General features: G+C 40.3%; 1 protein-coding gene across 1 annotated transcript in view; it reads left to right on the forward strand.

The window, feature by feature from the left end:
- kcnh8 (potassium voltage-gated channel, subfamily H (eag-related), member 8) overlaps positions 1 to 14,081 on the forward strand; it is a 431,818-nt gene that overhangs the window by 316,278 nt on the left and 101,459 nt on the right. The window contains exon 10 of the mRNA XM_072575729.1: positions 3,109 to 3,358. Coding sequence (XP_072431830.1) covers positions 3,109 to 3,358 — 250 coding nt within the window. The remainder of the gene's footprint in view (positions 1 to 3,108; positions 3,359 to 14,081) is intronic.

A 14,081-nucleotide genomic window follows, 5' to 3' on the forward strand; every position in this document is an offset into this window, starting at 1 on the left:
AGCCGAGTTCTTTTTCCCAGGGTCAGGGGTGTCCAAAACCAAAGGGAATAGATTTAAAGTGAGAGGGAAAAGATTTAAAAAGGACCTGAGTGGTAATCTTTTCACGCGGAGGGAAATGTGTATGGAATGAGCTGCTAAAGGAAGTGGTGGATGCTGGTACAATTAAGACATTTAAAAGTCATCTGGATGGGTGGGTGAATAGAAAGGGTTTAGAGGGATATGGGCCAAGTACTGGTAAATGGGACTAGATTAATTTAGGATATCTGGTCAATATGGACGAGTTGGACCGAAGGGTCTGTTTCCGTGCTGTATTACTCTATGACCCTCTGACTCCATTTCTTTCCATAGTTTTTCTTTCTGTGAGAATAGATTTTTGTGTTATTAGACATGCTGTTATTAGCAATCAGACCACCTAATAAATATGTAAAATATTTATAGCTGTTCACTGCATCGGAGGCTGAGTTTCAAGTTAGTAAAGAGAAGAATGGTGTTTTCACTGGAAGATTTTCAATTTCTCAAAAGAGCACATGTTTTCTCCCAAATAAAGTATTCTGGTCTCATGTCATAATCTTAGGATACCTCATTCCACCCTCCCACAACACATGGCACAATATAGCCCAAAGCTCAGTAGCTCCAATTCTGGCAGGAGAGAAACTGGTGTCACACACGGACAATATAAATGTAACTGAAAATTTAAGGACACGTAGCTGCTTAATCACTATCTATTTCAAAAATAAGGATTACTCCAAATCTACAGAAAGGTTCGAGAATGTAACATATTATTCAGAACTGTGTGACTGAATAAATGACTTGAGCTTTCTTTTTGTGGCTTATGACATTATTCAACCAGTCCCCTGTGTGTTATTCCTTGAATCATCTTTGACAGCAACAGGGAGCGTATAATCTTTTGAGAGGCTTTTTCACAGCTCTGTAGCATCTGTGTGAAGAAAGTGAGAACTGCAGATGCTGGAGATCAGAGTTGAAAAGTGTGGTGCTGGAAAAGCACAGCTAGTCAGGCAGCATCCGAGGAGCAGGGGCATCAACGTTTTTAGCATAAGCCTTTCATCAGTGTGGGGGGGAAGATAACTGGGAATGCGATTGGCAGATGGAAGGGGAAGATGATGGTAATAGGTCAGAAAAGAGGGTAGAGCGGATAGGTGGGAAGAAACTTGGACGGGTAGGAGAGTTCAAGAGGGTGGTACCGAGTTAGACGTTTGGCCCTGGGATAAGGCAGGGGGAGGGGATATGAAGAAACTGGTGAAATCTACATTGATCCCGTGTTGTTGAAGAGTCCCAAGGTGGAAAATGAGGCATTCTTCCTCCAGGCACTGAGAGTTTGGCGGTGGAGGAGTCCCAGGACTTGCATGTCCTTTGCGGAATGGGAGAAGGAGTTAAAGTGTTCAGCCACAGGGTGGTGGGGCTGTTTAGTGCATGTGTCCTGGACATCTGGTGAATGAGCGAATAGGTAGAGTGTTCTGATGGAAATGATAGGTGAGGAAAGTGAGTAGAGTGGTTGGGTAAGTAAGTTAGATGTCAGGTGGATGAAGTGGCAGATAAGTGGAGTGGTAGGTGAGTGGGGCAACAGGTGGATAAGTGGGTATGGGATTGTAGGGTCAGATGGAGTAGTCAGGTTGAAACTAGTCAGGTCGGGGGATTGCTAGGCAATTGGGGTAATCAAGATTAAAAGTGAATGCTGGTTTGGTGATGAGAGGCTTGATCAGGAGGAGTGGTCAGGTTGTCAGGGATAGTTAGACAAGAGGGTAAGGAGAGAGGTTTTTAGACCTGGGTGGGGGTGGGTTTTGGAGTCTTTGTGCAGGTCCTCACACACATTTTGATCTTTATGCCTAGCCTTCAATGATCTCAAGACCAGGAGATCTGGACCAATAATCCAACCATTCATTTTCATCTCTTTTAATTTGTTTTTATTGCTATAAGCAGAGCACTGTCCAGTTGTAAGTGTATTGGTCTTCACTCTTATTTTTGGCATTATCCCAAACCTGTTTGCTTATATCAGCCTGTCATGGTGCTTTAACATGATCCTCACTTGCACTGGATCATCGTTGCTAATGCCATAAAGTCATTTTTGCTTACATAACAGAGACTGTTACTTTGAAGGTATTTCATTAGTGAAATACTTTGGAGTTTTCCTAAGATGAGATAAGGCATGGTACAAATGCTGATTTTTACTTTCTTTTCTCTCTTTTGCACAAATATATTTGCCTGTTATTGCTTATTTTATCAGTTGAAAGTGATAATAAATCTGCCTTTCATACCATCAAAGCGCACTGTCTCAGGGAGATGATGGCACCCCAAAGAACATCAACGCCAAATGTGCATCACTCAAAATTAATCACTATCAGCCTGGTGAGAAAATCAAAGAGAAAATTTTAAAATAAACTGATAGGATAGCAATCAACAGCAGTGGAGATAATCTCTCTCATTTTGAGAGGAGATATTTGCAGTTTTTTAACACTTATGCTGAAAAGATAATTGTATATTTGTGTTGCAGTTCAATAAGTACTTTTAATGCTTAGCTCATGGTTGTATCAGTTTACAAAATTCTCATCTATCTGGTTGATCTAGTTAGTGTCTGCACCATGTATGTGTATTTATGTATATCTTTAAAATTAATCTAACCAGTCTGAGGAGACACATTATGATGTGGAAGCATATGTATTTTTGTGTCTATGAACTTGTTAAAAAGTTTTAATTGAATCTTTGTAATACTACATTAGCATTTTTGCCATACTGTTAATTGTATTATAGATGGAACAAAGAGAGATTCCATGGGGAGATTCTGAAATGCATTTTGTTTCATTTAAATTCCACCTAATTATCTCTTGCAGTCATTAATGGATATTTCAGCTTAAAACTATTTTGAAAACTATGATCATGTCTTCATGCAATTAATTAATTTCAACTAAACGACAACCGACAATGCTGATATCAGTGATTATTGTGGATATATACTAGATTTTACTATTTAACACATTTAACTAATTCTTGTGATTTTTTTTCCTGAGGGGATTTCAGACCCTCCTCTGTTCTTTTGCAGGCAGCTATGTCATTATTTATTTCAATGCATATTAACTCTTGTCATTTCCATAGCTTTTAAAGGATTTTCCAGATGAGCTGAGGTCAGACATCACTATGCACTTGAACAAGGAAATCCTACAACTTTCTCTGTTTGCCTCTGCCAGCCGTGGCTGCCTTAGGTCTCTCTCTCTACACATCAAAACTTCTTTCTGTGCTCCAGGCGAATACCTCCTCCGACAGGGAGATGCATTGCAGGCCATCTATTTCGTCTGCTCAGGCTCCATGGAAGTTCTTAAAGGTACCATGGTGCTGGCAATACTTGGTAGGTTTATATATAATTTTGCTTTAATTGCAACCATAGCTACAACTTCTAAATTTACCAATTTGTTTTCAGACCATTTAGAAGAAAATAAGTGACCCTCAAATGTTCTGACAGATTTCTGAGAACCAGTCAAATTTTGTATCTCATACGCTTTGTAATTTGTGTTCTCCAACTTGGTCTCTCGTGTATCCTCCTATTGTTTTCCCAACCACTGGTAGCCATGCCTTAAGCCTAGACTTTGAGCTCTGCAATTCCATCTCTAAACTATTATGCCTGCCTCTCTCTCTCCCTCTCTCTCTCTCTCTCTCTCTCTCTCTCAAAACCTCTACAAGCTTTTGGTCACTTGTCCTTCTATCTCTGTTGGCTCAGTGTCATTTTTTTGTTGTCTCAATGTTGCTGTGAAGTGCTTTGGGATCATTTTGTGCAATACTGTACAGTATAAATGATGATTCTTATTTTGTCTCAAAATCTTTTGCAAACATCTATTCCAAAAGACTAAATTCAAAATATGGAAGAAAGGGTTTTACTGACTGCTGTATGTAGTAATTCTACAGGTGCATTGTTATTATCCATTTACTTGCAGAAAAAGTTCTGGATGTTGCATTTTACAAACCTCAGTGAGCTTTTATCAAAGGTTTAATTTCCTCAAGCTCAGGCAGAATTCCCAATACACATTCATAAGGACTAAAGGTAGTTTATTAAATAGAATGTACAGTCCAATGAGTAATGTTCTTTTCTTGCAGAATGCTGTGTAATATTCTACAAGAATTTATTTAATAATGTTGTAAAGATGGTTTTCTCTGTGCTACAAACGTACATGCTCAGGCTATATACAAGTCTGCAGCCTAAGCTGATTGTTTAGTTACATTACATACAATGGATACCAAAAGAAAGCAAAACTTGAAAAGACAGACTGCATTGGATTAAACAACAGGAAACTCACAAAAATCAACTTTATAACTACACTCTTACCTGGTGTTGTGACAGAAGAGACTACTTTCATGCTGTTGTTCCATTTCTTCAACTCATTATGGACTGGAACCTAAATTAATCATCAATGCTAAGCAACAACCTAAGACAGATTTATTCTAACTTGCAAATTATGCTTCCCATTATCATCACTGTTTCTAATTTTCCTCCTTCATAATTGAAATGCAGTCAAATGCAGAATTACTCATATTTTAAATACGAAATGTGAGATTTAAGATTAAAATCCCAGGATAAATATGAAACAAAGTCCAACCTGTCCAAAAATATAACTTTTATCAAATAATTAGCTGAACAGCTGAAGAAGCAATGTGATTTCTAAAAGTGGAATAGACGATGAGCATCTAAGTTTAATGCAATATCTCAGCTCGATCACAGCTTGATACTGAGAGTGTGGGATTGTTGAATTCATGGGGAGATAAGCTGAGTTTTTAGAGTATTTTGTTCTATGGCTTTTCTTAGACAATAAAAATAATATTCCAGACCATTAGGGTTAAAGTGTAAGTGTCCCTACCTCTGGGCTAGAAGGTCCAGCTTCAAGTATTACCTGGCTCAGAGGTGAGTCAGAGCAGATCTGATCAGGTTAATGGAAAATATCTTCAGTGGTTTACTCAAAAGTAAAACTAAAGGGGCCAAAAACAATTAGTTCATAATTATTCTATATGGAATTAATCAGAGCATTGTCCCCGGCTACACCAGAATAATAAGGCTAGTTACCACATTGAGGTACTCTTGACTAATGCCTACTAATGGGTTTATTCCCCTTAACTGCATGATATAGAGCAGGTCCAAGCCATAGGAAATTGCATTGATCTCATATGTAATCAATAGCCTATTAACTTTATGGTAACGAGCCTTAACTTCGTCCCGGCAAAACAGACTGAACACCCACTGCTACCACACATGACAATAAATAAATCAAGCATCAAATATCAAATAAATAAATTATACATCAGGCAGCCAGCCAATGACCTACACCATCATTCATTGAACATTAAAAATCTATCTCGGAGCTTTCAAGGGACAAAAAAGGAAATTGTCAAAAGAAAAATGATCCAGCAGGTATTTATAAGATGCATAACAAACTGATGGCAGATAATGTGCCAACTACTTTGCCAGAGAATTGTAGAATATGAATTCATCTCTATGGAGAGAATATGTATAGAGCAGGATAGAAAATCAGGCCCTGCCTCATTGGGGTGGATCATATTGTGTCATTGCCAGAAAACAGTGACGAGGCACATGTGAACAGAGGACAACACCCATATCAATCTTCTCTGATTAACTTGGAGTTCCACAGGATTTCCAGCCACCATCAGTATGATGTCAATTAGCCTCATCAGTTGACATCATTATCCTTGAGTCAAAAAGTGTGATGCAGGAAAAACACAGCGGGTCAGGCAGCATCTGAGGAGCAAGAGAGTCGATGTTTCGGGCATAAGCCCTTTGTCAGGGCTGATGAAGGGCTTATGCACAAAAGGTCAATTCTCCTGCAGCTCAGATGCTGCCTGACCTGCTGTGCTTTTCCAGCGTCACACTTTTTGACTCTAATCTCCAGCATCTGCAGTCCTTACTTTCTCCTAATCATCATCCTTGAGCCCACTTCAATTTAATGGTGGCTCAGAGTTAAATGAGAGCCAGACAGTTTTGTCATGCTGCCAGGAGTCTGCTCACTGAACTTTGTCAGGCTTCCAGTGGCTCCTGAGTGATTCCCTCATTATCAGGCAACCTTTGTCCAGTTCACAGTCTCACATTGGTTGGGAGAAGCTGATCACTGAAAGCCACACCCTGCACTTGCCTTTGATCTCCCTTCCCAGCCATTCCCCCCTCTCATCACCACAGACCCAACATTATGATTCCAAACCATCCCCATTCTCCTTTGGTCTGGGACCCCATAATGATCCTGGGCCTCTAGTAGTGCTGCCTGCATGTGGGATTTCTGGTGGACCTCGGTCAGAGGAAAGGCCCACCAAAAGCCATTAGAACATAGAACATACAGCGCAGAACAGCCCCTTCGGCCCTCAGTGTTGCGCCGACCTGTGAACTAATCTAAGCCCATCCCCCTACACTATCCCATAATCATCCATATGCTTATCCAAGAGCAGCTTAAATGCCCCTATTTTGGCTGAGTTAACTACATTAGCAGGCAGGGCATTCCATGCCCTTAGCACACTCTGAGTAAGGAACCTGCTAAAGAAACTGCCATTCAAGTATCTGAAGGGCACTTGAGTAGATTGAGTCTTTCTACAGAACTGCCAAGGGTTCCTCAGCATTTCCCTGCCTGGTGTACAAGATCCCTGACAAAATCCCTGCTGTGAAAATATGTTATTTACCTAAACTGTCCTTAAACTAGGAGCTAGAAACTTGAGGAAAACTTCTTTATTAATGTTGGACATTTGTAATTTTGTACATTACTATAATTACTGCTATTTAAATGTCTGATGACATTTACTTCCTACTTGAATGACAGCAAAATAATCAGGATTATATATAAAATGGTGTGACAGCTGTGATGAATTCTGCCAACCAAAATCAATGACAGAAAATTAAAGTTCTATATAACTGACATCATACGTTCCTATTGCATCAATTTATTCCCTAATAATAGTGCATTCTCTCAGATCCAAGGATAAACCTCATTGTTGGTACGTGGATTTTAAAAAATCAGGTCAAAGAAGTTTAATCATTATCAAGCCCTTATATTTGCCTCTGATGCATCTGACATTTTAATGATTTAGCCTTTTGAATCATTTCACAGATATTTCAGGGAGTAAAGATTTCCACAAACAAGCTGCTTATTCACATTTCAGACAATGTTAGGATTCCTGACTTGGTGTCTTGGCCATGTCTTCCATGTTCATTGCAATAATTCTTGTGTATATATTAGAAATACATTAATTACAGTGTCAAGCATCTAACGAAGTTTGAATAGCTTGTAGATATTATACCTGACACATTTATTGAATTTGTCATGGTATCCATTTTATGATCTTACCAGAAATATGAAACCAGATACTTTCAATTGTTTTTATTTCAGCAATAATTTTGCTTTCCATCTCCCTGCATCACCAGTTGTCTGTTGTTCAACTTTCAACCTGATTTTGTACATGTTACTTCTCTTACAATTGTCTGACTTTACCTTCTGCCCATGTGCCAAACAATGGAAAATGAACATTATCATGTCCACTTGTATCCTCCTTGTTAACAGTTCACAGTTATTGACACTCATAGGATTCTCATTCATTTTTTAATCTGAACTCTTTGAAACTGTGCAGCTCGCTTTCACACAGTTCATTCTGGGTGAAGTTTTACTGTTGCTCCTCACTACCAGTTTGAAGGCATTGGGCCTCATGTTGGCTGCACACCATCTATCTGTTAGTTACAATCGGTTTTCTATTGTACAGTGTGTGGTAGACACCTTTGGTAGCCCACTCGCCTTTGGACTTTTTGGAGCCTTTTGTTTTATGATGCAGGTTCCAGACCAGATAGACTTGTACCTTAAGACAGTTGCATGGCATCAAAACATTTGTTGTAACAATACAAAAGAATGCACCTCACATCAGTTATTCTTATTCTATGTTGACAGTGTGATGCTGGAAAAGCACAGCAGGTCAGGCAGCATCTGATCACCAGGAGAATTGACGTTTCGGGCATAAGCCCTTCATCAGGAAAGAGGCTTATTGGCCGGGGGGGCTGACAGATAAATGGGAGGGGGGATGGGGCTGGGGGTGAGTAGTTGAGAATGCAAGAGATAGATGAAGGTGAGGGAGAAGGTAATAGATCGGAGGGGAGGGTGGGAAAGGCGATGGACAGGTCAAGAGGGCAGTGCCAAGTTGGAGGCTTGGGACTGGGATAAGGTGGGGAGAGAAAAAATGAGGAAACTAGTGAAATCCACATTGATCCCGTGTGGTTGCAGGATCCCAAGCCAGAAGGTGAGGCGTTCTTCTTCCAGGTGTCAGATGGTTAGGGTTTGGCGATGGAGGAGGCCCAGGACCTGCACGTTGGAGTGGGAGGGGGAGTTGAAGTACTCAGCCACGGCGTAGTGTGGTTGGTTGGTGCGAGTGTCCCAGAAATGTTCTCTGAAGCACTCTGCGAGTAGGCTTCCTGTCTCCCAGATGTAGAGGAGACCACATCGGGTGTTACGGATACAGTAAATGGCATGAGTGGAGGTACAGGTAAATGTCTGTTGATATGGTAGGATCCTTTGGGGCCTTGGACGGAGGTGAGGAGGAGGTGTGGGCATGGTTTTGCACTTCTTGTGATGGCAGGGGAAGGTGCGAGGAGTGGGGTGAGGGCTGATGTGGGTAGTGTCCCTTGTCAGATCCACGCCCACAACTAGAAGCCTATTTGTGTGTACTTAAGTACATTAATATCTTTATTACTACATAATCCCACCTCATTGATATGTATTCTCCCATTCTCCCACCCACAACTCTCAAATTCAAGGTGGTGAGATGTTCTAATAAAAAGGTTTATCTCAATACTCATTACTTTCAGTGTATCCTGGAGTCACAGCATAATGTCTTAGTTAGTTAGCTTTGCGTATGTAATGTGCAGTAATGTCAGTAAGTGAGAACCCAGACCACACATAAATCTTTGATATTATAGCCATGCTGAGAGTTGGGATTGTAAATATAATTCAAGATTTCTGACTCAACAAGGTGTTTTGTTATCTATGTTGCTTAACATATTTAAGAATAATGGCTCTTTCATGCCACCACCAACCTTCACTTGATTCCGCCCCCACCCCCCCCCCCCCCCCCCCAACCCAACTCCCACAACCACCACAGCCCTGCCTCTATTTTACCCACATCAGGTGGAGGCCAGTGTCAGATGTATAATGTGACAGCTTTTGCAGCTGGTGGCTTACTTTGGACAGTGAAGTGGGGGAAATCTCCTTTTAGGGGTACCCTGCAGCAATACAAAGCATTTTCCACAAGATCATATTTGGCTATCCCTTCTGGAAGCCCCGTAACTACATTCTTCATTTCCCCCTATTTCCCTTTAAAGGACCCTGACAGCAACACTACTGATATCCAGATTTATCTTCAATCCAACCCCCATAACCATCTCTCCTTTGAGTTCTGTCCACAGGCCTAGCAAGGAATAGCCACCACACAAACCTGGTGCTGCTGGGACTAAGACCATTCTATTCATTTGTCCTTATATTCAGCGAAATAGAACTGGCTGATGGGTTTTAACCAAATGGTTAATTGTTTATTTTAAACAAATTAAAGCTTTCGTTGAAAAGACAATCAAAGAAATTTTACCAGAGCATATTAACAACTTGATGCTATATTATCCAACAAATTCCTCGCTCATGATTTTTCTTTTATGATCATGGAGACTAATTTACATTTTAAATTGTAACACCATAAGATACTAGAGCAGAATTAGGTCACTTGGCCCATTGAGCCTGCTTCACAATTCAATCATGGCTGATTTGATCCTCAACCTCATTCTCCTGCCTGCTTCCCATTCGTCAATAGGATGGCTTACTAGGCTGTTGCCTAACTTGGATCATTCCACATGTGTGCCACAGCACATACACCACATGATCTACCCTTTTCTGATACAGAGAAAATTCAATGACATTGAGTTGATTGAACACAATTTACTGGACAAGTAATCCTGAATCAACACAACAACTGCTGGAGAAACTCAGCAGGTTTGGCAGCATCTTTGGAGAGAGAAACAGGGTTAATATTTTACGTCCATAGAAGACTCATACCAAACTTGAAACCTTAACTCTCCCTCTCTGTCTGCAGATGCTGCCAGATCTATTGAGTTTCTCCAGCATTCTCTGTGTTTGCTTCAGATTTCCAGCACTCATATTTTTAGTCATATAATCCTTATTGCTTGTTTGTGACCATTTCTAAAATTAAAACCTTTTCTCAGATCAGATTGCTGCCATAATGGTACAGGAAATAAAGTAGCATAATGCCATTAACATGGTGGTGTAAATTTTGAATGCTCCATGGTGAAAATTTGTTAAGTATTTTTATTAAGAATACCCTTTATCATTCTGACTGTTAGCTAACTTGTATACCACTAAACAATAAATGATCATATACTGGATTAGTGGTGCTGGAAGAGCACAGCAGTTCAGGCAGCATCCAACGAGCAGCGAAATCGACGTTTCGGGCAAAAGCCCTTCATCTTTATTCGAACTGCTGTGCTCTTCCAGCACCACTAATCCAGTATTTGGTTTCCAGCATCTGCAGTTATTGTTTTTACCTAATAAATGATCATATATTTTCTGTTACATACATATGTAATAGTCACATGTATGCACATTTGTCAGCTATATGTAATTTTTTGTTTTTAACATGCAGCAGTAGCCATGTCACTGCTACATGTTATGCTAGGTGGGCTTGATTTTCAAACACTCAAGGAGATGAAGTTGAGTGTGGCCACACTTTGAAAGTAACCCTGACAATTAGCCTTTCAATATTCTGAAACCTCCAGAATACGCTGGTGTTTTCAAACTGAGGGAGGAAATGAGAAAATCTCTCACTTCCAATTAATTGGCTTTTAAGACCCTGAAAAAGCTTGTTGAATCTTAAGACAGAAGGAAATTTTCTATGTAGGGACCAGAAAAAATGTGAATTGTCTGGTAAACATAAATGCTCCGCAGTTGTAAAGAGCAATGTGGGAGCCACTGTGTGAGGTGGCTGTTGAATAAAAGTAAAGATAAAATAGAGTTATTCAAACAGAGTGATTGTTAGTCCACTTGCATGCACAATGAGATTGCTCGCCAACTGCTCTTCTGCTTGATCCAATCTGCAAGGCTACAGTAGCCCTGTTATGGCTGCCTTAGGGAATGTCAGCTGCAGCCAATTCCCAACTCTATACACTGCCCTAAGCTGGGTTTGGAAGCTCTACCTGCTACTCTCTTTCTCAGAATTTTCAATTTGATGTTTTTCCTCCTGGACTGGAGAATTGCCTGTGAGATAATCGATTTTACTGAATTTGCCTTTGCCAAGCATGTATTTATGGGCTGTTACTATATTGGAACAGTTACTGTTTCGGGGTTAAATTATGTGTTATTCTGTTAATTTTTCTAATAGAGTTGCGTTATTCTAATTTCTTCTTTCTTTTGGTGGATTTAAACTATTTTGGATGAATACAATAAGTTTTGCTACATGCCTGGTAGTTTGACCAATCAAATTGCATCTGGACTGCAAAGCCTTGCACTTGCCTTTAAAATAAGGAATAAATAGGGTCAAGGTTATCTTCTTAATGTATTTTGAGGGGTTTTGGTCTAGTTCATAACATGTTAGTGAAGCAGATTTGGCACAGGAGGAAAAGATCTGAAGTTGGGTATTAGATTAAAATATAGAAAGTACTATTGACAGCTACAAGAATTTTTATGCAATGCAAAGGAAGGAGCTGCATTACAGCGACTAGAAATATTTTTAAGACTTGTCTAGAGTGAAGAAGTAGAGATTCTCTAGATAATTCCATTATAATACAATTCAATAGGCTCTTATAGAAAAAAGAGAAAGTAACAATGAAATCTATCAGGTTTATATTGACATCGCAATTTTTTTTCTATGTTTGATATTGAAGTGTTTTAGCAATTTATCCAAATATTAGACTTAATGCATAACTTTTCTTTCTTAATGTCCTGAGGTATAGAGTCATAGAGATGTACAGCATGGAAACAAACCCTTCGGTCCAACCCGTCCACGCCGACCAGATATCCCAACCCAATCTAGTCCCACCTGCCAGCACCCGGCCCATATCCCTCCAAACCCTTCCTATTCATATACCCATCCAAATGCCTCTTAAATGCTGCAATTGTACCATCCTCCACCACATTCTCAGGCAGCTCATTCCATACACGTACCACCCTCTGCGTGAAAAGGTTGCCCCTTAAGTCTCTTTTATATCTTTCCCCTCTCACCCTAAACCTATGCCCTCTAGTTCTGGACTCCCCGACCCCAGGGAAAAGACTTTGTCTATTTATCCTATCCATGCCCCTCATAATTTTGTAAACCTCTATAAGGTCACCCCTCAGCCCAACGCTCCAGGGAAAACAGCCCCAGCCTGTTCAACCTCTCCCTGTAGCTCAGATCCTCCAACCCTGGCAACATCCTTGTAAATCTTTTCTGAATCCTTTCAAGTTTCACAACATCTTTCTGATAGGAAGGAGACCAGAAATGCACACAATATTCCAACAGTGGCCTAACCAATGTCCTGTACAGCTGCAACATGACCTCCCAAACTCCTGTCCTCAATACTCTGACCAATAAAGGAAAGCATACTAAATGCCTTCTTCACTATCCTATCTACCTGTGACTCCACTTTCAAGGAGCTATGAACTTGCACTCCAAGGTCTCTTTGTTCAGCAACACTCCCTAGGGCCTTACCATTAAGTGGATATGTCCTGCTAAGATTTGCTTTCCCAAAATGTAGCACCTCGCATTTATCTGAATTAAACTCCATCTACCACTTCTCAGCCCATTGGCCCATCTGGTCAAGATCTTGTTGTAATCTGAGGTAATCCTCTTTGCTGTCCACAACACCTCCAATTTTGGTGTCATCTGCAAACTTACTAACTGTACCTCTTATGCTCGCATCCAAATCATTTATGTAAATGCAAAAAGTAGAGGGCCCCGCACCAATCCTTGTGGCACTCCACTGGTCACAGGCCTCCAGTAAAGAAAGAAATTAATTCGATGTTGAAGCAATATTTCATCTGTGATATAACCAACACGTGGATTGGGTGAACAGTGGCAGTAGGGGATTTGAACCTTATTCTGGCTGAGGTCGATTCAGCACCTACCTCCTTGTTCTGACTGTAGTAAAATATCACAGCACTCTGCCATGCTTAAGCAAATAATTGCCAAGGACCTATCTTCAAGGTAGACAAGTAGGAGGCTGGAAGAACACAGCAAGCCAGACAACTGAAGAAGGGTTAGAGCTGAATCGTCGATTTCTCCACCTCCTGATGCTGCCTGGCTTGTTGTGTTCTTCCAGCCTCTTGCTTGTCTACCTTGAATTCCAGCACCTGCAGTTGTTTTTTTCAATCAAGGACAAGTCTTTCAATTTTAATTGAATAAAAACTTGCCAGCAACTCAATGCATTAACTTCGTTCTTTAAATGAAATGGAATGGTGCAAACAGCTTCCAATCTGCTGCAGTGCAGACCCTCTAAGTCCCTGTATTTGATAGATTAATTTGGAAAACTGCTAGCCTTATTATTTCTAGAATATAGTTCAGACATATCTAGCCATTTGGATACAGAACTGGCTCAAAGGTAGAAGACAGAGCCCTCTGCATTGAGTTGCTGGCAAGTTTTTATTCAATTAAAATTGAAAGATATTCTACATCAAAATTACCATCTCTCCATGGCCAAATTTATTTATGTTTCTGAATAATATCAGAAACAAACATTTGATAAAATGGATTGTCCACACTTGATAGAAAAGAATCTTCACTTTCTTGGATTGTCTGCCTGAAAACATGTCCTTGATTGAAAAAAAAACTGCAGGTGCTGGAATTCAAGGTAGACAAGCAAGAGGCTGGAAGAACACAACAAGCCAGGCAGCATCAGGAGGTGGAGAAATCAACGATTCAGCTGTAACCCTTCTTCAGTTGTCTGGCTTGCTGTGTTCTTCCAGCCTCCTATTTGTCTACCTTGAAGATAGGTCCTTGGCAATTATTTGCTTAGGCATGGTAGAGTGCTATGATATTTTACTACAGTCAGAACAAGGAGGTAGGTGCTGAAT

The sequence above is a fragment of the Chiloscyllium punctatum genome, chromosome 8 (assembly GCF_047496795.1).
Source record: "Chiloscyllium punctatum isolate Juve2018m chromosome 8, sChiPun1.3, whole genome shotgun sequence".
Taxonomy (NCBI): Eukaryota; Metazoa; Chordata; class Chondrichthyes; order Orectolobiformes; family Hemiscylliidae; genus Chiloscyllium; species Chiloscyllium punctatum.